The sequence below is a fragment of the Prosopis cineraria genome, unplaced genomic scaffold (genome assembly GCF_029017545.1).
Source record: "Prosopis cineraria cultivar Desert tree isolate PC_DT_omini unplaced genomic scaffold, ASM2901754v1 PC1, whole genome shotgun sequence".
Taxonomy (NCBI): Eukaryota; Viridiplantae; Streptophyta; class Magnoliopsida; order Fabales; family Fabaceae; genus Prosopis; species Prosopis cineraria.
The window spans coordinates 38,774,251-38,796,248 of NW_026555332.1; the positions used below are offsets into that span (position 1 = coordinate 38,774,251).

Genomic DNA, 21,998 nt, shown 5'->3' on the forward strand with positions numbered 1-21,998 from the left:
ATTTTTCTTTATTTTATAGTTTTAATTTAGTTTGCAAAATTCACTTCACCTAATTATATTTTGCTCAACTTAATTAAATTTACATGATCTTTTGATTGATCACCATTTTTAAACAAATCTCCGTGGGAAGACATTATACAAATGTGGTGAGATTATGAAACAAGTCTCTTTACCAGCTGATCTATAAGCTCTTAGTGTAGAGGAAGACTTTAAATCTCAAATATTGGAGGAAGGAGGGCTAATTATAAGCTTGATATGTTGACAGAGTATGCTCACACCTAATAATTGTCATGGAGTACTTGCAATGTAAACATCATAGGAAAAAAACAAATAATGAGGGACATATATGGTCAATATGTCAACGTATATTAGATCGAATATATGTTTATTATATCGAAATTATTCACGCTTTAGTGGGGTTAATTTGTTAGACCATAGCCACCAGTGCACCACAATTCTTGTTGGTCTCCGGGTGTATGCTAATTTATGGGTACATATAAGGATGAGCTTTGTGGCGTCTAAATTTATACATGTTTCAAAACAATTATGGTCTTCGATTTGAGTTATCTATTGCCCAATTCTTCAACCATGTAACTTCGCAGAAACTCCAGTTGACGTGGACTTGTCACAGCAACATATCACTAACTAAAGAAGAAATTAAACCAACAATAGCAAACATTTAAAGGGCAGAACAAAGCTGCGTTTGTTTATTATTAATACTATTTGTTGGTTCCTTAGTGCTACTCAGAAACGGTTCTTTCAATCAGGTGTGTTTTTTAATCCCGTTTCATGGGCCACGCATGTATAATTTTGGTATGGGCAAGAAGTATCATCCGCTGACAATAAATACTAACCCCCATGACGTATTAAAAGTATAAATTAAACAGTACTTTTTAATCAGATTTGCTTCATATATAGGAATTGAGATTCGAACAGCTCTCAACCATTTGCTTCAAGAACGAGAGTTCCCACGACTCTCAGTATTCTGAGTTGGTGTATACTAACTTAACCAGACTTAAGGCCAAAATTGTAATTAATTTTATGATGGTAATTAAAGAAAAATATTATCCATTAATGGTTGGCAATAAATTCAGATATTACATGTTGAGTCATAAATTAATAGGTTCCCATGTTTGGGGCTACATACTCGATTATTAAGTACACGATATTAATTAATCATGTTGCCACATGGATGTATAGCTAATTTAAATATACAACTGTATGGGAAAAATCATCATATGAAATATTATGCAACGAAGACAATTACATATATCCTTGTACGTGTGTAGGGCCCATATCACATTACAAGAATTGATTGAGCTCGAATAGCAAGGAAAAGAAAACCAACGATTAAACCAAATGAGGAGACATATATAAACCCGAAATTGAAGAGATAATAAGTAATTTCAAACCAGCTACGTCCTCAAGACATGAAACAAACATCTTCATTTAGGAGGACCTCTTGGAAACCTCGGAGGAGATCGTATCGGTGAAGGTGGTGAACGTGGCAAGTCCCCCGCCAATTTCCTCATCGTTATAGCTGCATAAATATTACCCCACTAGTCATGAATCCATATTTTAATTGTATACAAGTATCTTCTACGAAACAATACCGGAGACAATTCCATTATATATATATATATATATAGATATTACTTTTCATATTTTTGATTCTATCTGGTTAACTGTTAATTCAATAGCATCAATATATAAGAAATTGATCCGATGTGTATATGACGAACAAAAATAACTAATCCAGGTAGGAACCAATTCGACACATGGTTGTCATTTTGCATCTTATTGATTAGGGATACAAAGAGCAAAGAATAAACCCTTCCTAATTAATGCATATTGTATATAAATGCATACCTGCGCCAGCATGGGGGCACTGCATGAAGAGAGTACAGGTAATGAGAATAAGAAACATCAGAAAGCGGTAAAGAGATGAGACACCCATCGTCTCTATTCTTCTATTAGCTTCATCCGATTAGAATTTATAGATCTATTTACACAAGAATATACTTGGATATTTAAATAATCAGTCAAATGGGCCTAGCCCAAAAAAAATAACAATTAATGCACTTATTTTCAAACATGATTTTGATAATACTACTTTCAAACGTATAATTTCGCAGAAACCCATTAACAATAAGTGACTGAGTAAAAAAAAAACACACACACACACGCACGCACGCACGCACGCACAGCACTTTGAGTTACAACAACTGATGTCAAACTAAAAAAAATACAACGCTAACATTTGAGCTGATTCACTTCTGGCCCAATCAAAACTTCTTTTGTCTGATCTGGAAAGCCTTAAAATTTATGACCAAAGATTATTTTAATGAGCGCTTCAACAATTTCATGATTGGCACACATTAGCCCGCGGTGTTTGGTTTCGCGTTTGCTAAAGTAGAGTTAAGTCTGCAAATTTGGTTTTAGGAAAAATTGAAGTAGGCCAAAACTAAAGTTTGTCAAAGCTGATGTTCGTCAAGCAGACACATGGTGATCATTGCTTCTTTACTAATCATATTTTTGGGCTTAAATTTGGTTTAGAGTTATTTAGTTTTGAAGTTCTTTACCGTGATTTTGAAAATTGTATAATCTCAATTAGATCTATCAAGATAGGTCAACTCATTCCTTAAAGATTTAAGCTCATAAGCTCTTGTACCAGCGTTCCTCATTTTTTCCAAGCTCAACCTGATTGACAGGGTCAAGCCTGCATATATATTTTTTTAATTCAAGTTTCTAATTATAATAACGCATATATAACACTATTTGTTTAAGATTAAAAAATAAATATTTTTTTTACTAATTTAGAAATTTTATATAAAAAATATTTTATAAAAATTTTATAAAAAAATTATTTTATGTTTGACTGCAATAAAATAAAGTTATTATTAGTTACTTCTTCCGTTCACAAATGTAAGACATTTCTAACTGAATCTCATCCCTCAATAAAGTAGTTATCTATTTTTCAACTAATCTTATCTTTTCATATTATCCATATTAAATACCCTATAATAAATATAAATTCATTATTAATAGATGCATTTTTTAAAAAAAGCAATAATTACACTTCAAAATACTAAAAATGTTTTACATTTTTAAACACTCAAGTTCTTAAAAAATGCCTTACATTTTTTAACAGAGGGAATAGTTATTTTTAAATTCTATAATATCTGTTTTATAAAATAATTTATTATCTTATTATTATAAAATTTTATAATATCATGGTGTATCTCATTTCCTTAAAATATTATATCTCATCTATTGCATTAGGGGCTGTTTGTTTTAGCCTATTTTATAAAAAAAATTACTTATTTTTTTAAAATTTATTTTGTGATTTTTCTTGTGTCTGGGAAAAAAAAATAAAACTTGGATATTTGAATAATCAGTCAAAGTCAAGGACAGAAGAAAAAGTCAGTGCACGTATTTTCAAACACGATGATTTTGATAACTAATGCGTACCATTTTTCAAACGTATAATTTTAAAATTGGGTTTCAAGAACATGCCTTCCTTTGACTTGCTTAGAACAGATAATTATTCGAGTAGATTAAATTTATTTAGTTTGATCTCAATTTAAATTAAACTTATTTAAATTAAATTTAAACTATTCTATCTTATTTAATAAGTTTATATAATTAAGTTTGGCCATAATAACTTCAGATTTTAGGCTTATTTGGCTAGCTCCAAATATTCAAATTTTTTAAAAAATATTATTTTTTATTTTTTGAACCACTTTTAATTTTTAAATGATTATATTAAATATAAAATATTATTTTAATTTAAAAAAATAAAAAAAATAATTTATTAACTTTATACTTAAGTAATTATGTTATTGTTTTGTTGTATTATGTGTAGTTTATTCATGAATTTTTTCTTTACTTATAAATTAATATCTTAATTGTTTAAATATTTCTCTTATCATAATTATATAGAAATATTTTATACATTTTAATTAAATTCAATTATTTTAATTTTGGTCAAGTTGATCTCAATTCAATCATGGTTAAACCATTAATTTAAAATAATTTCCTTGATTAGTTTAAAATTTTTAATAACTTTTGGGTAAATTATACTTTTTATTTTTAAGAATATGAGAAAAATAGTCATTATTATATTATATAAAAAAATTATTTCATTATGAATATAATACTATTTTTTGAAATTATTTTTTTTAACTTTTTATATTGTTTAACACCTACATATAAGGAGTATTTACTCTAGTTATTCTTAATTTATAATCAAGTCTGATGTGAATGATAATTAAATAATTGTCTAATAATATTATTCTATTTATTATATTTATTTATTAGTAGAGTTGATAATTCATACATGCCCAAATTTTATTTTTAAAATTATTTTTAATTTAATTTTTACTTTAAAATTAATTATCTTATTTTATAAAAATATAAAATATATTTTTGTAGATACTCAAATGATGTATAGGATCCAAAACTTTTTTAAAAAATAATTGGGTCTTAAAATATAAAAATTAATATTAAAATATATTTTAAATATTATTTTGAGATATTTTATTGATTAAAAATAGTAAAAATATAAATATTTTTATTTTTGTAAAAAATACTATAATAATGCACTCAAATATATGATATTTCAGTATAAAATAATATAAAAATTAATTAATATTTATTATATTTTATATATTTTTTTAAAATATTTTTTTATTCAGGTATTCATGCTTATTCAAGTCAACTCAAATAAGCTGAAATATTAAAAAAATATTATTTTTTCTTGCTCAACCTTGAGAATAAGTTTTGGGTGGCTTCGAGTTGGTTTGTTAAATTTGACCTAAATTATTAGCTTTAAACTTGCTTCATTTCTAGCCCAATCAAAACTTAATTCTGTCTTTATAAAGCCTTAAAAGTGACCGAGATTATTTTAATAAGCTTCAACAATTTCAAATTTGGTTTTGGAACCATTAGTCCGGCTTTGTTTAATTTTGTGCTTGCTAAAACTGTAGTTTAATTCTAGTAAAATTGACTCTGCAAATTAAATTTGGCTTTAGGCAAAATTGAGGTCTATTATGATAATTTTGTTTCTCCAAAAGTATGACATACGTATCTCATCCTCTTACATGGTTGTGATTCCTCTGTGCAAACATTCTATTTTTTCTAAGTTTAACTACTTTTCATTTAGGGATTTGATGGTGAATTAGGGTTCAAATAATTGAGATTGATCTTCTGCCAACATCTTCATTTTGATTTTTTATATAGACAAAAAATAACATTAGCCTCTTCCCATTTATTTGTAATTTAGATGACTTGATTTATATTAATTTTTTTATAAGTTACTAATTTGTAATTTTTGAAGCCTTTTCTACGATTTTCTTAAACAACTAATGATTAAATTAATATACATCATATGAGGAGCGATATTACTCCTTTTTTTATTACATGATGGGTGACATTGTGTCACCTTTAAATTGAGGGTGCTCATTGTGCTGAAAAAAAATTAAAAAATTGAAAGCCAAAATCAACATTTTAACGCCTAAGTTAATAAGTAAATTATACGTACAAATTAAATTTACAATCACAAACATAAATGACTAAAATAATGTATAGGATGATGTCAGCAATAAATTTAATATCTAAATCAAAATAATGTGTGCAGGAAATAGTCACGAGTTCGACCTTTTACTTCCTTGTCCTTTCTTTAAGGTTTTTTGTTTGAATTCAATGCAAAATGACTATGTCATTATTTATTGCTACTTGTAATTTGAGTTCTTAGTGCGGACGAAGAAAGATCATAATGAAAAAGAACACAGACAGACACACACTCTTGTTAAGTGGTTAAGAAAGGACGGAGTCTCAAACGGATTCATTTAGTTCACTATCTAGGTGAATTGGTCCATAACTTAATAACTTGATTTACTTAATCCATGAAATTTTCAAGACAGTTTGTGCGATAACTACATGTTTTTTTGACCAGGAGTTAACTTCTTATATGTACTAGTTTATTTCCCATGCAAAAATCGGCTAAGAAAAATATTAATCCTCATTATCGATATAATAAAGAAAAATATTTTAATTTTGTAAATCACTGTTCAATGAGTCATTGGATTTTGATCAGTTAAGAGCCTGTTTGTAATTAACTTTTCAAATCCAAAAGTTCTTTTGGGCTTTGCAGATTCAGCAAAACTCAACAAGTCCGCCTGAAAAATGTTCAAACTTCAAAGGCATATGATATATACGAGCTTTTGAGATGGCCAAAAAAAAAAAAAAACCCACACACACACGCACGCACACACGCCAGCTTTTGTATTTGCATTTGGGAGTTGGAGCATCAATGAGGTAGTTAAAATTGTAACTACCTTCTTCTTTTCCCATGTTGCCATGCCTTTTATTTATAATTTTTTATTGCATATATTTTCTAATATCTGAAATTTTATAGTATTATTTATATATTTTTCTTATATATATATATATATATATATTATTGAACAGATAAAATATTATATTATTTGTGTATTTTTATAATAAATCAAAATTTATATAACAAAAATTACATATCATAAAACTCGTGTTCTTTTTAATAAGGATAAAGTGCATATTTAATTCTTTAACTTTACATAAGATTTTGTTTAGTTCTTAATTTTATCAAATCAAAATATCATTTTGGCTGGCTACTTTGACCGCCTACTGTCGAGTAATTATTGGATTATCGGATTACTATTGTTAACAACAGCACATGGAAGTATTAATGAAAAAATAGACTAATTCTCATTATTTTTCTTTTAAAAAAATCTTTGGAGACCCAATATTATTTACTATAGTAGTTTTGTATCTTGCCTTTTGCGGTTTGAATGCTACAATCATTTTTCAAAAATTCATTCAAAGATTTTTTTATTTAAATTACAAAATATTCTTAATAAATGACCCCCCTTTTTTTTAATGAATCTGGTTGGATTGGACCAAGCCCATGTGTAGCAGATAATGGAATTGCTCTCCGTCCTTATGAGGTTGGGTTGGTTTGATAAATGGGCTGAAATTTTCAAATAGAATTGGTAGACTCAATAAGTCATTAGGAATGCAAATTCTATTCTGGAAGAATCATTTGACATTCAACAACCGCAAACTGGTGTTCTTTCCTTACAATCCTTAATTAATTTATGAAAAACGAGAATGCATAAAAATAACATCTCTAAACTCAAAAATTTCTATGTACCAGTGCCTGAGAATATATATATATATATATATATCTCAGAACTCAAATACGTGGTAGAATTCACATTACATGTTAATTAAAAATGTCAAGACTTAAGTTTAAGAGTCCTTCCACTACAAATGACTAGTGACCATGATCCAGAGCCGTGGTAGGGGAACCGCGGGGTACAGTAGGTGAGCTTGACTGCAAATTAAACAAAACATCATCAGCTCACACATTCATTTAAATGAATTCCCTGTTTTTTTATTCTGTTGAGGGTATGAAATGACAGAGATTGTCAAAATGAGACCGAAACAGTAAGGTAGGTTCCGATTCTGCGCAAACCTGAAGAAGCTTCAGTGGACAGGACAGCGATAAGAATGGAGAGGAATAATATTCTTCTCTTTCTTCCTATTTGGTTTCCCGTCCTTGCCAATCATCATACACCTCCGATTTATATACTCATTATCACACTAATTTATTCAGTGTACATAATTTGGCCAATAACAATTGAGAGAGCCAACGTCGTTGTTACACGTAAAACACAAGATTCAAATGAAAATTAGACCGCCCCAATATTTGAACCTCACAAATAATATTTTTTAATAATTTTAAAAAATAAAAAAGCTAAAGAGGGATCTTTGAATTAATTGTGAGAAGATATCACTACTAAAAAGTACTTAATCACAATAACGTTAATAAGTATTTATGAAGAATAGAGTGCTTTTTTTTTTTAACTTTTTTGTTTTTTAAAAAAGTCATTTAATACCCAATACTATTATTTACTAACATGGATTTCGGTACGTAGGTTGTCCCAGGAGAAAAATTAAATTCCAGCGGTATCGAGATTAATTAAAGAGCTGTAATGGGTCATTTCAAATCCGTTTTATTAATTTCTTGTTTCAGTCCTTCATTCTAATTACAATTTTTAAGGGATCTAATTTGTTTCTTCATTAGGTGTGATTCTCCCAAGATTTAATCGCGCACAATTTCAAAATATTCCACAGAGGAAACCAGCTGGCAGAGTAGGATCAGTTACAATTATAGCGTTGACTATATATATTCCACAGCCCTCGTAGTGACCGAGGCACATACAATTGAGGGTATTAAATTTATGAGGAGCAGGTAGAAATTCTAAAAACTTATTCTCATTGATACAATACTTTTAAATCCACTGGACCTAAACTAAATATATTTAAATTTTAAAAATTTGAGTGTTTTTATTTTTCACTTAAATCTAATAGATTTTAAATTTTGAATCCATTATATTTAAATTTAAATTATTTTTATAAAAATATCATTTTAATTTTTCTTTTTTATTATTGTTTTACAAAGTGTATTGGCCCACTCATGAGAATTTAGAGAAGAATGATTACGGTGTTGAATATTACAATGAAGAAGTTACATAAGTTTCCCTGTAAAATTGAAGACCAGCTTCTGCAATTTACTCTCTCTGCATGTAAGGAAAGAATAATAGAGACGTGATCATGTGAGAAAACATAGATCCTTTATTAATTGTGTTGATCATTCCCAAAAAATGTTAGCTATACTTCGGTGGTGGAGGTGGTCGTGCTGGAGGTGGTTTGAAAATTGGTGATTTACGCAGAGACCCTTTTGGTGGAGGTGGTGTTCTTGGCAAAGATCCAGCCAGTTTCCTCATCGTCATGCCTGCATATGTATGTGTGTCTGTGTTAAGGAATAGGGAGTGACAGCTCCGAAATAAGAACAGCGTAAAGGTTTAAGTTTATAATTGAGTCATTTCTATATAGTAGTTGGTAAGGTAAACATTATCTGAGAGGAGATTTCATACACATCAACTTAGTATAAGTCTGCTTACATTTGAACATCCTGGCAATACATATTTAATATGGATCCCATATCATTATTATTAAGGTGAGTACGACCAATTTTGCGTCTTCCAAATTGGGGAACTACAAAATGACTGTATTATGTAAAGTATAAGATTGTATAACAAATACAGAAACATACCTGCATTAACGTTGGGGCACTGCAAGAAAAAAGAGGAAACGATAACTAGAAGAGCCATCAGAAAACGGTAAAGAGAAGACACGCCCATCGATCTCTATTCTTCTTAGTTATGGATATGCTAATCCTTGCTAGCAGATAGCTTTAGCTATTTGCTTCGATGCGCTCAAATTTATAAAGTTTTCAAAGTAGATACTTACATCAACTTGTATTAGAATAATCATTTGTGAACTTGTGCATTGTTTTCAAACATGTAACTTCACAGAAAAAGGCCCAGTAATGTTGATGTTTGACGTGACCTAGATATAGAATATCAATGGTGGGCATATATAGCAGTATTAGTCAGCGACAACGCGCGCGTTTTGATTCTTACACACCAATCATGTTTCATTTTCTGTTCCTAGTCAATAATGAGTTCTGTATTTATTATGAAAATGAAGGCAGGTCAAACAATGCTAGCAGAAAAATCGAAAATATTGTTGGGTAGGTGTAAAGGTGCGGGAAGGTTAACTTTAGTCTTCTAATTGATTACAGTTTTGGTTGCGATTGCAATGCATAGCGTAGTTGTGATATACTATCTCCTTCATTTCAATGATTAATAAAGATATTAAATTGCAATAATTAGGAAGAAAGATATTAGATAGCTTGATACATGCAAATTATCTCAACGCCGGATAAAATCTAGTTTCTCTGCTCATTTTAAATTTGGATATACTAAAAATAAAAATTTAATGGTCCACGTAAATAATGAAAAATGTAATGGAAAACAAATATATTATACCAAAAATACCCATTATTTGATATGTATATAGTTAAATAATATATATTTAATTTTTTATGTAAGATTATAAATTCATTTCAAACCAATTGATAAGAAAATGAACACAATTAGCACTAAGAAAAATATGAGGTCATTGACTTGAGTTTTGGGAAGGCACACTTGAATCCTTAGCTCGAATTCATCACCTCACATTTCTGTGTTCACTTCTTTACTAATAAAGTTAAAATGAATTTCTTCTTTTGATATAAAAAATATATATCAAACAATATATTATTAAAAAATATACGAACTAGCTATTCGAATGCTTGGAAGGCTTGAGAATTGAAGTTAAGTAACCAGAAAATTCGGTCAAAAAAAAAAAAAACCTAACCAGGAAATGAGTCTCTTTTCAATTTTTCTAGATTTGAAAACTAAGGCCCGCCAAACCCTTCATCGAATATTAAGCTTCAAAATGCTCGCCATCACTAGACATCTCAATTAGCTGTAAACACACAGATATTAGCCCCATCATTTGACTTATTGACTAGCTCATAAATTCCACGGCCCTTGCAAAGTGTACTAGTCCAGATGATGGAGTTCAATATTACAATGAAGAAATTACGTATATATATGCTCCTTGCACATGTGAAATCCAGATTCTGCTACTCACTCGCTCCATGAAGAAAAGAAACAGATATGCAAACACACACACATCCTTTATTAATTCTCTTGATCATTCTAGAAAATGTCTAGCTATAGTGCGGTGGAGGTGGAGGAAATTGGGTCGGACCCGGCCGTGGTGGCGGTGGAGGGGATTTGAAAGCTGGAACTCTAGGCACAGACCCATTCGGTGGAGGTGGTCTACTTGGCAGAGAACCAGCCAGTTTCCTAATCGTCATACCTGCACATGTAATAGCTCCTGTCATGAATTCTCATTATTTTTTAAACTCTTTTTTCTTTCTTTCAAAATCATGTCAAAACATACATGTAATGGAATGGGAGTAACCACTCGAGAGAAAGATCGTAGGGTAAGGATGTCATAGGTTAATTCAAAGGCTCTTGTTTTATTTAGTGTGAGACTTTATATATCAACTAAAATCTACTCATACTTGAATTATCTAACTATCTATATTTAATCTGATGATAACATATTACAGTCTATTAAGGTGAGTACAATCAATTTTGCGTCTGAACTCTACACACACACAATGATGGTCTAGTATAAGGCTGTAAAAATACAGACGCATACCTGCATTAGCGTTGGGGCACTGCAAGAAAAAAGTGGAAACGATAACTAGAAGAGCCATCAGAAAACGGCATAGAGAAGACACACCCATCGATCTCTATTCTTCTTGTTTATGGATATGGTAATTCTAGTATTAGCTAGCTTTAGCTATTTGCTTCAATGCGCTCAACTTTATAAGTTTTTCAAAGCAAATGTACCTATATCGACTTGGATTTGAATCATTAATCATTTGCGAACTTGTGCATATTTTCAAACATGTGACTTCACAAAAAAGGACCATTATTAACACTGATGTTTGACATAACCTGGCTATAGAATATTAATGGGCATACAGCGCTTTCTTGTACATCAAGCTTGTTTCATTTTCTGTTCCTAGTCAACAACGTGTTCTGTATTTAGCCAGGTCAAACAATGTTTAGCGGAGAAAAATGTTGTTGGCGTGGGCTATCGTGGTCTACAAATTAAATCCATTCATTAAATCCCAGAGATCTTTATATAATACTATAACATAGTCACATTATTCATGAATACTGATTAATATGAATTATTTCTTAAACTTTATATCATACGCCAAACCCACGTGTAATTGAAAAGTAAAATGAAACACAGTTTTGTCAGGTTGAAGCGTGAAGGGATCAAACTCTTCCAGAGTGCATGAATTTTCGAAATTACAGTTTTGGGCGATTGCGATTGCGGTTGCGTCGTTGTGATACACTATCTCTTTCATTCCAATGATTAAGAACGATATTAAGTTACAATGATCGAACATATTAAAAATAGGTTCAATTATATGAAAATTTAGTTATATGTACATCTTTAATTTATGTTAGGAAGTTATTTTTACAAGTAATAATGCACTGGAGCTCCGACTGTCATTATTTTCGTTAATAAAAAAATATAGCGGTAAAATAGAATAATTAAAGCTTGCCACCGCCACGCTTTCGAGCCTTGGCAAGGCACACTTGAATCCCTAAAAGGAACGCAATTATGCGTGCTTTGTGATGTCCAGGGCAATGTTGCTTTGTTTTCTAATAATCTAAGAAGAAAATCTCTTATGGATAACGACTGAAATATGCAACAACAAAAGGATAAAACCTTCGACTGTGATACCATGTTGCATCAGTGAGGCACAGACACTGTTCAACAGTAAGGCTATCCATTAATTTAATCACCTTACATTCGCTGCCCTAGGGCATTATTATTTCATGCCATAATATAATCTCTTGAAGAAATTAAATAACCCATATTTACACGTACGTACACATGCGTTCTGGTCTGGAAATTGAAGGTTCTATATGGGCGGCGGCGGCGGGGCCACTGAAGGGACACGTGGACGTCGGCGAGGAGTCCAAACAGGAGATCGTTTCGGTGGAGGTGGGGCCCTCGGCAGGGCGCCTGCCAGTTTTCTCATGGTCATCCCTGCATAATAGCAATTGTCAATCTCACCACTCCATATATATTTATGATTTATTATAAATACTAAATAACGTGAGTTGATTCATTATTTCTCAAACTCATGTTTAAAAAGTATATGTGGATCCGAATATACATGTTGAAACAGAGTAGAGAGTACGTTTGGTAAAACTGTGATGAGGCATACCTGCAGTATCATTGTGGGAGTGAAAGCAAAGATTGGAGGCCAGAAGAAGAAGCAGCAGCAGCAGCATCAGAAATTGGGACACATACGAAGACACATCCATTGATCTCTCCTCTGGGTGGATATGCTTATGCTATACGTAGCTATATAGCTACTAGCTTCATCGATCTCGTCCAAATTTATGAATGTTTCCAAGCAAATCATGCAAATTAAATCCCATTGACTTCAATATAGATCCGATTGACTTGCCCATGCATGTAACTTCGCAGAAGCACCTCTACGATATGCCTACTTGACTGACTTCACTCAGATTCCATCTTCGGACACCAATGCTTTGACCAATTTTTATTTTTTCATTTTTACTTTTCTATGTTGCTATTTTGAAATAAATAATAAATTTTTCATGAGATTCTCGACCAAACAACTTGCCTAAAACCTTTTTTTATTTTTAAAATATTAATTATTTTTACCAAGTGGGAAAAAATATTAGAACACGCTTTCTCGTTCATGAAACTTCGGTTTTCGTAGTATTATTTTCTTCCATAGCCGACAAGGTGGACAGAATTTAATGATTTATATTAGAAGCAGCCAGCTGGAGAAGCAGAAGTGAGTTGCAAAATTAAATGTCGTGGGGTGGGTGGTCCCAGAATGAAAAGTAAACAATATTCTCCATAGGAGTCGATTGTACTGTCGAGGTTCAGCATTTTCCAGAAGGCTTAGTGTCATATATAATAACACTGGCATTGTAAAATAAATAAAACATAGAAATTAAGTAAAGATTTACTCATAAGTTATAAATAGTATCAAACTCGAACTTTGTTGAAAAATAGTCCAGTCCAGATAAATAGTCCATGTTAATGTTTATGGGCTTTTGTTTTGGGCCTGGATGTTTTTGGTTCCTATCGTACTCGTTCAGATTTTGTCTAGCTTTCTTGATTCTGTTTTGAGGCTATATAAACTTGGGATAGCCCAGGTTTATTGTAGAGAAGAGACGATGGGGCTTTGCCCAGTCATGTGCTTAGTTTTATCATCTAAATTGTTTATTCAGCTCTATGATTTTCCAACAAACTTTACATGAAACATATGTCTAATCTAGTTATAAAAAAAAAAAATGCCCGTTTAAATGGCTCAATTCGTATTTTATTAGAGAAAAACAAGAGAGATCCGAATGTTTACCGATATAACACACTACTGCTATAATATAGCTTAGAGTTTCTGAAATATATCATGCATGTCTTCATGTTTCCATTATTCTTTAAAATTATAAGAAACGTTTACCAAGTTTTACACAAATTAAGGTTTTTTTTTAATTAGAGAGCAGGCATTAACAGACTGAGATTACAAATTAAGAAAATATAATTAAACTGGTTAAAATTAATTATTCTCATTAAATATGTCTCCCTTTTCAATAATTTTTCAAAACTACCCTTCATCAATAAAAAATTATAACATGGGAAAATTAAGAAGAGGGATTAATACTGTTAAAATTTAATATAAAGGATTATAAAAATTAAAATTAGGGTGAAGGACCAAGATAAGTGTAATTAACTATTACAATCTTGGTATAAAATCCGTCAATAATTCCTTAACAGGGCAAAGGAAGTAACTTACTTTATATAACCTCTCAAAAGTATTAGTACTCCGATCCGATGCCCCAGAGGGCTCGCTCGCTTTGTTGCTTGCTAGGATTCCGCCACGCGAAGAAGAAGAATAAATATATCACTGTCTCTCTTGCTCCCTTTGCGCTACCAAATCTGAACCGCCATCTAAAATGATCAGGAGAGGAACAGAACGATCGGGATCCATCCAAAAATCAAGAACCTTTGTTAGAGAGAATGAGAAACTTGCTTGAATATCAGAACAGAGAGCACAGAATGAATTAATGGATGAAGAAAACGAGGATGTGTAAGAAAAACCTGTCAACTGGATTTAAGGGGTATGAATACGAATTGCAAGGAAAGCAGAGTGAACAGAACGATCTGGTAGTAAAGAAACTGTAAGCCAATATAAAATAATGATTCCTGGTGATGACTGATATGATACAAGGAATAGGGAAGAATACGAATGGCTTCAAAGAAATGCGAAAGGAACGATCTCTCGGCTGCAAAACTGGAATGAAATTAAAAAAAAAAAATGGAACACTCTTATATATAAAAACGGAAGTAGTATCTATCCTATGATTCAACATATCCGTACATTCAACGGGTCAAAAACTAGTAAAAAAATTTTAAAAAAATGGTAGCCATGGGAGATGCGATTCTAATAATTGGTAATTGTAATAATTAAGCAACATAATAACTGAATTAATTGGTGATTGTATTCCATGTTTATATATTTTGGTTGAAGAGAATGGTGCTTCTCGCATCAAATATAAAATCAAGTGAATGGTTGATTTGGTCTAGCGATATATGTTCTCAAGAGAGATTTAAAAGGACAAAAGTAAAATCAAGTGCTTTATATCCCTTTGGCCCATTGGTCCAATCAAATTTTGACACTGAAAAAAAATAAAGCACAAGCAAAATTTGATTGGAGAATGGACCCAATGACGATAAAGTACTGGCTTTTAATTTTGTCCTTTTAAAATACACCATTTTGTATGGTCAAAAATCAAGACAAAGCATCTTTCATAGGGGACTGACTAATCATGATGATTGGGTCCAATTGTGAGGGGGCTGAAGAATGATGATACACACTTTGGAACTGATTTAATAATATTTTGGTTTTCAATATATTCTCTCACCTTGTAATGGGTTTTCTTTTTTTTTTTTTTTCCGGTTTGAATTGAAAAAAAAAACAAAAGAATGTTTTATTTATAACATCAAGGACTCACGATTTGCGTCTTAAATTCCGACGCTTAATCAATTGAGAATGGCCGGAAGGTAAACCCAATAATAAATACTTGCATGGAAATTTAGTAATGATGAAACACGTTCTATTATAAATGAGTTTTATTGTAAGTGTACATTTCCTCAGGATTTGTTGAGCTCCGTTTGGAAAAAATGGGGAAATAGAAGAGTCATGGGGAAGAGCAGTGGACATTAATTGCTATCTTGTAAATGGAGAACGCTGGACCATTGGAGTTAATGCTCCCATGAATTTTGAATTATACATTCGAAATTTGAAAATGGAGAGGTCGCCCATGGCAACTGAAGCCATATAATGGGATGCATAATAAATGGAATGGACCAATGAGAGAGAAGAATTAACATGTTAACGAAGTGTGCTGACCAATCAGAGTGGAGAGATTTTCATGTGACCAATCAGAATCATCTTATGAGATTTGTATTAATATATATATAATTAAAAGTTCTTAGGAAAAAATAGATAATTAATACTTTCTCCGTCCCAAATTATAAAGTATTTTGAAGAAATTTCTTCATTCTAAAATATAAAACATTTTGAATAGATTAAAATTTTATTAAATGCATCAATTTTAATATTAACATTTTTCTCTTTATAATTAATTTTTGTCTTTTTTTTCTCTCACACACACACCCCCCTTAACTTTTAAAATTTTATAATAAACCCCCCAACCCTTATATTTATACAGATAGCTTCATATAATTAATTTCATACATTAATTACCTATACATAATTTAAAATTTAGGAGTTATCCGTATATCAATCAAATTTTAAGAGGCTTAAATACACATAAAAATAAAGTCTAAGGTGGTATATAATTCATAGCTAAGGTTATTTGCATAAATTTAGAAGCTCAATGAGATTTATTATTAAGTTTCAAAGGATAAAGGAGTTATTTGTATATGGTTTAAAGTTTAGGGATGTTTTGTGTAGTTTACCCATATATATAATATAAATTTTGGGTTGAAACAAGCAATACAATATTTGTGAATTAATTAATAGTCTTGGCCACGTACATATTGAAACATGCAGAACAATAATCCTTACTTTCTTTTAAATGAATGATTTACAGCAAAACTTGATATATGTTGACGGAGTATGCTCACATCGAATTGAGGGCTTGCGATGGCAACATCATTCAAACAAAACACATAATTAAAGAGATACATTGTCAATGTCGACGTTGGATTCAAATTAATAAATTAATGGTTTATTTTGGTATCTAAAGAAGGCGAAGGAAAAAAAAAGAAATGTTTATTTTAGTATATCTATATATGAAAGGGAAATAGAATCTAATCCACTGGATATATTTTGATCGAGTCAAGCTGCTTTGTGCAATATTTCTTTTATTCTCCTTTCTTTTTTTTATTGGTGGTTAATTTGAAACATGCAGTACAATAGTTGGGTAAATTGTAATCGTTTTTCTTACGTTTCTCTAGCCATGTAAATGTTGAAACATGCATTACGATAATCCTTTTATTTGAAATAACAAATCATACAAAGTATGGTCACACGTAATTGACATGGACTTGTGATGGCAACGTCACTAAATAAAACGCATAATTAAAGAGGTCACTGTCAATATCGACGTTGGATTAATTAGTCAAATGTTCACACCTAATTCACATTTTCGCTTGGACTCCAGATTATATTGAGAGTATCATTTCTCTCTCTGACTCAATGAAGAATGGGAAAATCACGCAAGGTTCCATGTGTCAATTCTAATTCTCAAAAGGTCACTTGAAATGCACAAATAACCCTAAAGCCCCATAAGTTTTAGGGATAATTTCACCAAGGCCTTCAAAATGAATTTATTTCTTGTGAGGGTTCAATGCATGCTGAAAATACATTGCAGGTCTTGAGGTCCAAGTCCTTCAATGTAATATAATTTTATGTATCAATTACCAAAATGTCCTTGCCTATCCCTCTCTCTTTGTTTTTTTTTTTTTAAGTGTCCCTGTCACTGGTTGCCTAAGGCACCTTGCTGGTGGGAGGTTGCTACAGGAGCTCCAACACCAGTGTGGCTGGTCAAACATGGGTAAAACGTGCCAACGGGCCAAGGGCAGATTTTGAACCTTAACCCCTTAATTTCTCAAAATGAAGGAAATCATTGAGCCAATATACATTGTAACCGTAATCTATAGTGCAAATTTAGAATTTTATTTGTCATTGTATATCATGGATGTCTTTTCGTTTATGTCCGAATAATCACTTATAAATATTTAAACATAATTTATTCATACATAAAAATAGTTAGAGAGAATTATCCTAGAGTCCCATGTAAATATTAAAAATACTCTTAAGTGCCTTGAATGGTCAAATTACTTTGAAGTCTCCACAGATTGATGATAAGATATATTTCTTAAAATTTTTATAATTTTTATTTTAATATATATAAAATAAAACATGTAAATTTAAATCGTACAAATTAAAAATCTAGACGATTCAGCACCAAAATCAATTGTGTTTTCTCGTGGTCATCCCTGCATACATGACCAGTCCAGATATATTGTGCATCTGTTGTAAATATTAAATATAGTGACTTGATTCATTATTTCTCGAACTAATGTTTAATTAAAATCATGTTTCCAAGCATGCATGCATATTGGTGATGCTGTACGTTCCTATAACTAGTAGCTCCATCGATCACATCCAAATTTATACGTGCATGTTTCCAAGCAAGTCATGCAAATTAAATCCCATTGACTTTAATTTAGATCCGATTTACTTGCCCATGCATGTAACTTCGCAGAAATGCCTCTACGATATAGCTACTTTAGTGACTTCACTCAGATCACATCTTCTCGCTTAGGACTTTTTAATTGCTTTTACATGGGCAATTTATTTTTTATTAATGGGACACCATTGCTTTTACATGATTTTTATTTTTTACTCTTCTATATTGCTATTTTGAAATAAATAACACGGATAGAGTCCTTGAATTTCCATGACATTATCATCAATATACTTTATAATTGAGGAGACTCCAAAGCATTTCATCAAATTATTAAAGACGACAAATATTATTTAGTTCAATTAGTAAGGAACAGTTACATGTACCTGTGAAGACATTAGTAGCTAGTACACCTCAGTTTAAAAATGTAAATTATTTTTAAACAAATCTCACTTCAATAAATTAGTTGTTTGTCTTCAAACAAACACTGTCTTTCTAAATTTATTTCTATTTAATAGGATATTTTACTTTAAAATAAATATTAAATGATTTATTTACTAGAGGCTCTTTTGGAAAAAAATAATAATTACACTTTGAAATATTAAAAATATCTTATATTTTTTAACATTTAACTTCTCAGCATTTTTTAATAGAAAAAAGTATATAATTTATAAATATTATTTGAGTCGTGAAGCATGTCCTTTATTTATAACCCAACTCATCTAAATTTTTAAAAAATAAGAAAAAAATGAATTTTTAAATAAAAAAATGATTATCAAGTGGCAAAAACATTACAGTACGAAAATAAGTAGAACAAATTTCTTTTGAATTCTTTTAATAAAACAACACATTTTTTTAAAAATTATTTCGAACCGTGCATGGATCTTGCCCAGTCCAACTTTAATAATCTCCAAAAACCTTAAATGGTTAAAGAACATTTTTATCTCTTAACTATTTCTTCAGAAACATTTGATATGTTAAATTTATTTATGGCACATTTTCTTCCATCAATATTAAAAAGCAGTGCGTTCAGCACTCTACCTTTTAAAAAAAATTAACTTTAATAGTTATCTGACACAAAAAAAAAAATGACTCGAAAAATTACAAAACTACACAAATATTATTTTTTATCTATGAAAAAGATCCAATTATCATTTTGATCAGCTACGGGTGATTACTAGATTATCATTGCTAACCACAACACCTGTAAGTATTAATAAGAAATATACTGATTCTTTTTTTTTTAATAAGTCGTTTGACAGCCAATATTATTTACTAACATGGATTTCAGTAGGCTGTCCCCGGAGAACAATTAAATTCCAGTTGGATCACGATTAAAGAGCGGAATACTGGTCATTACAAGTCCGTTTTATTTTACTTGTCTCAATCCTTTATTTTTTTTCTGAAAATATACGGAGTAGGCTAACAACAAGGAATTTTTCTCCAAGGTACTGAATGCAATAATGGATAGACCTCTTCCAACTAAATTATAACATGCACAAAAACATGTAGACATTTGCTTAAGTGATAAAAGCTTACTACTCACACCAATTTTAGTTGGAGTTGCAATCCTTCATCCTAGTTACAATTTTTGAAGGGATCTTATTTCAAAATTTTTTTGTTTTTAAATTTCGCAAAGGAAACTAGCGGGGAGATACGCGCACGGTTACAAGTGCGTGTGTAATTTTGTTTGATCATCGCTCATCAGCTTAATTAACCCCATCTCCTCGGCCAACATAAACTATTCGAATGTTTGATCAAGATTTGAAAACTATGGCCTCCAAACCCTTTATGGAACATTAAACTTGAAAATTCTCGCCATCACTAAATTTAGCAACTCAATTATCTGTTAACACACATATATTATTGGTCCCATATCATCTAACTGGCTCATCAGTTCGTCAGCCCTCACAGTGTTCAAGTCCACTCTTGAGAATTAAGAGAAAAAAGATGTTCATATTCAATCTTACAATAAAGAAATTACGTATGCGCCTTGCACATATGAAATGCAGCTTCTGCTACTCGCTGCATGCAGAAACCAAATTAAACAGAGATGTAAACACACACACACACATAGATCCTTTATAAATTATTTGTTGATCATTCCAGAAATCTCTAGATATAGTGCGGCGGAGGGGGAGGGGGAGGAAATTGGGCTGCAGGTGGTCGTGGTGGAGGAGATTTGAAAGCTGGAACTCTATGAACAGACCCATTCGGTGGGGGTGGTTTACTTGGCAAAGATCCTGCCAGTTTTCTCATTGTCATGCCTGCACATGTTCAAATATATGAGTTCTACTTAATTATATATCAGTCATTAAGTCTAGCTAGTTTTATTCGATGCAAGATTCATCACATCAACTAAAATCTACTTACATTCAAACATCCTAACAATATGTGCTTAACTTAGATATATACCATATCATAATTAATTAAGGTGAGTACGACCAATTTTGCGTTTTCCATTTGATGAACTACACAATAACTGTATTATGTACAGTATAAGATTGTGATAGATACAGAAGCATACCCGCATTAGCGTTGGCGCACTGCAAGAGAAGAGGGGAAACGATAAGTAGAAGAGCCATCAGAAAACGGTATAGAGAAGACACACCCATCGATCTCTATTCTTCTTGGTTATGGATATGTAGCTTTACCTATTTGCTTCAATGCGCTCAAATTTATAAAGTTTCTAAAGTAGATACTTATATCGACTTGGATTTGAATAGTCATATGTGAACTTGTGCATGTTTTCAAACATGTAACTTTACAGAAAAAGGTCCATTAACAATATTGATGTTTGAACAACCTAGACATAGAATATTATTGGTGGGCATATATAGTGTAGCACCATTATTTGTCTGCCACAACGCGCTATCTTATACAATGTTTATTATAAAAATGAAGCCATTTCAAACAATGTTAGCAGAAAATTAAAATGTTGTTGGGTAGGCAAAAAAATTCATTAGATAATGCTAAATATGAAATAGTCATGTTATTCATGAATAGTAAATATGACTTGTTTCTTGGACTTTGTATCATACACCAAACCCACGTGTTATTGAAAATTAAAAAATAAAAGATACAATGTTTTGTCAAGGTTAAAGCGTGATTGGATCAAACTCTTCCAGATTAAATGACTACGGCAATGGCATAAAGGTCCTTGAAGGTTTTAGTCTTCTAAATTACAGCTTTGATTGCGAGTGCAATTGCAATCTTATTTCAAAAATACCTAATCAACTCTTATTTAAACATTTAATCCAAGGACAAAAACACAATCCATTTTTTTAAAAGCATTTCTTTTAGTAAATTCAATAAAATGTTCTACCCTATTATTATATTTTTTTACTTGTTCTCTTAGCATTCATACACCTACAATTCATTGTTTAACTATCTATTTAATCAACATTTAATCCGTCATATTTACAATTTAACAATTTTCAACAACAATGAAATTCAACTTATTTGTCAAGAATTATAAAATTTAAGTAATTCTAAGCAACTTATAACACATAACAATGCAAAAGAAAGAAACGCATTCTAAATTTAAGAATTCTGAATAATTAAATTATAGAATAAAATAGAATATGTGTATATTATACAATATTATGTGACTAAAATAAAAAATAAAAGAAATCAAACTCTCATGCATTATCTTAATTAAAGTATATTATTAAAATTCCTTGAAGTATATTATTTTTCAAT

The 21,998-nt window shown here is 30.8% G+C and overlaps 2 protein-coding genes and 2 long non-coding RNA genes across 6 annotated transcripts; all 4 read right to left on the reverse strand.

Moving 5' to 3' along the window:
- Positions 1-7,079: 7,079 nt before the first annotated feature.
- On the reverse strand, positions 7,080-9,468 carry LOC129293428 (uncharacterized). 2 transcript variants are annotated; one of them, XR_008589157.1, is made up of 3 exons: positions 9,161-9,420; positions 7,517-8,839; positions 7,080-7,375 (listed from the first exon to the last, which is right to left on the reverse strand). It is a non-coding gene; the product is annotated as an uncharacterized LOC129293428 (long non-coding RNA). The 2 variants fall into 2 exon arrangements; XR_008589156.1 differs by lacking the exon at positions 7,080-7,375 and having other exon boundaries at positions 8,292-8,839; positions 9,161-9,468.
- A 909-nt stretch (positions 9,469-10,377) lies between these two features.
- Positions 10,378-11,368, reverse strand: LOC129305064 (uncharacterized). The gene is made up of 2 exons (XM_054944981.1): positions 11,167-11,368; positions 10,378-10,818 (listed from the first exon to the last, which is right to left on the reverse strand). Exons 1-2 carry the CDS (start codon positions 11,252-11,254, stop codon positions 10,667-10,669), a joined length of 240 nt encoding a protein of 79 aa, XP_054800956.1. The 5' UTR covers positions 11,255-11,368; the 3' UTR covers positions 10,378-10,666.
- Positions 11,369-12,234: 866 nt separating this feature from the next.
- On the reverse strand, positions 12,235-14,955 carry LOC129292022 (uncharacterized). Of its 2 annotated transcripts, XR_008588844.1 has the most exons (4): positions 14,677-14,896; positions 14,372-14,526; positions 12,764-13,048; positions 12,235-12,582 (listed from the first exon to the last, which is right to left on the reverse strand). It is a non-coding gene; the product is annotated as an uncharacterized LOC129292022 (long non-coding RNA). The 2 variants fall into 2 exon arrangements; XR_008588843.1 differs by having other exon boundaries at positions 12,764-14,526; positions 14,677-14,955.
- A 5,277-nt stretch (positions 14,956-20,232) lies between these two features.
- Positions 20,233-20,977, reverse strand: LOC129305893 (formin-like protein 16). The gene is made up of 2 exons (XM_054946077.1): positions 20,824-20,977; positions 20,233-20,563 (listed from the first exon to the last, which is right to left on the reverse strand). Exons 1-2 carry the CDS (start codon positions 20,909-20,911, stop codon positions 20,412-20,414), a joined length of 240 nt encoding a protein of 79 aa, XP_054802052.1. The 5' UTR covers positions 20,912-20,977; the 3' UTR covers positions 20,233-20,411.
- Between the last annotated feature and the right edge of the window lie 1,021 nt (positions 20,978-21,998).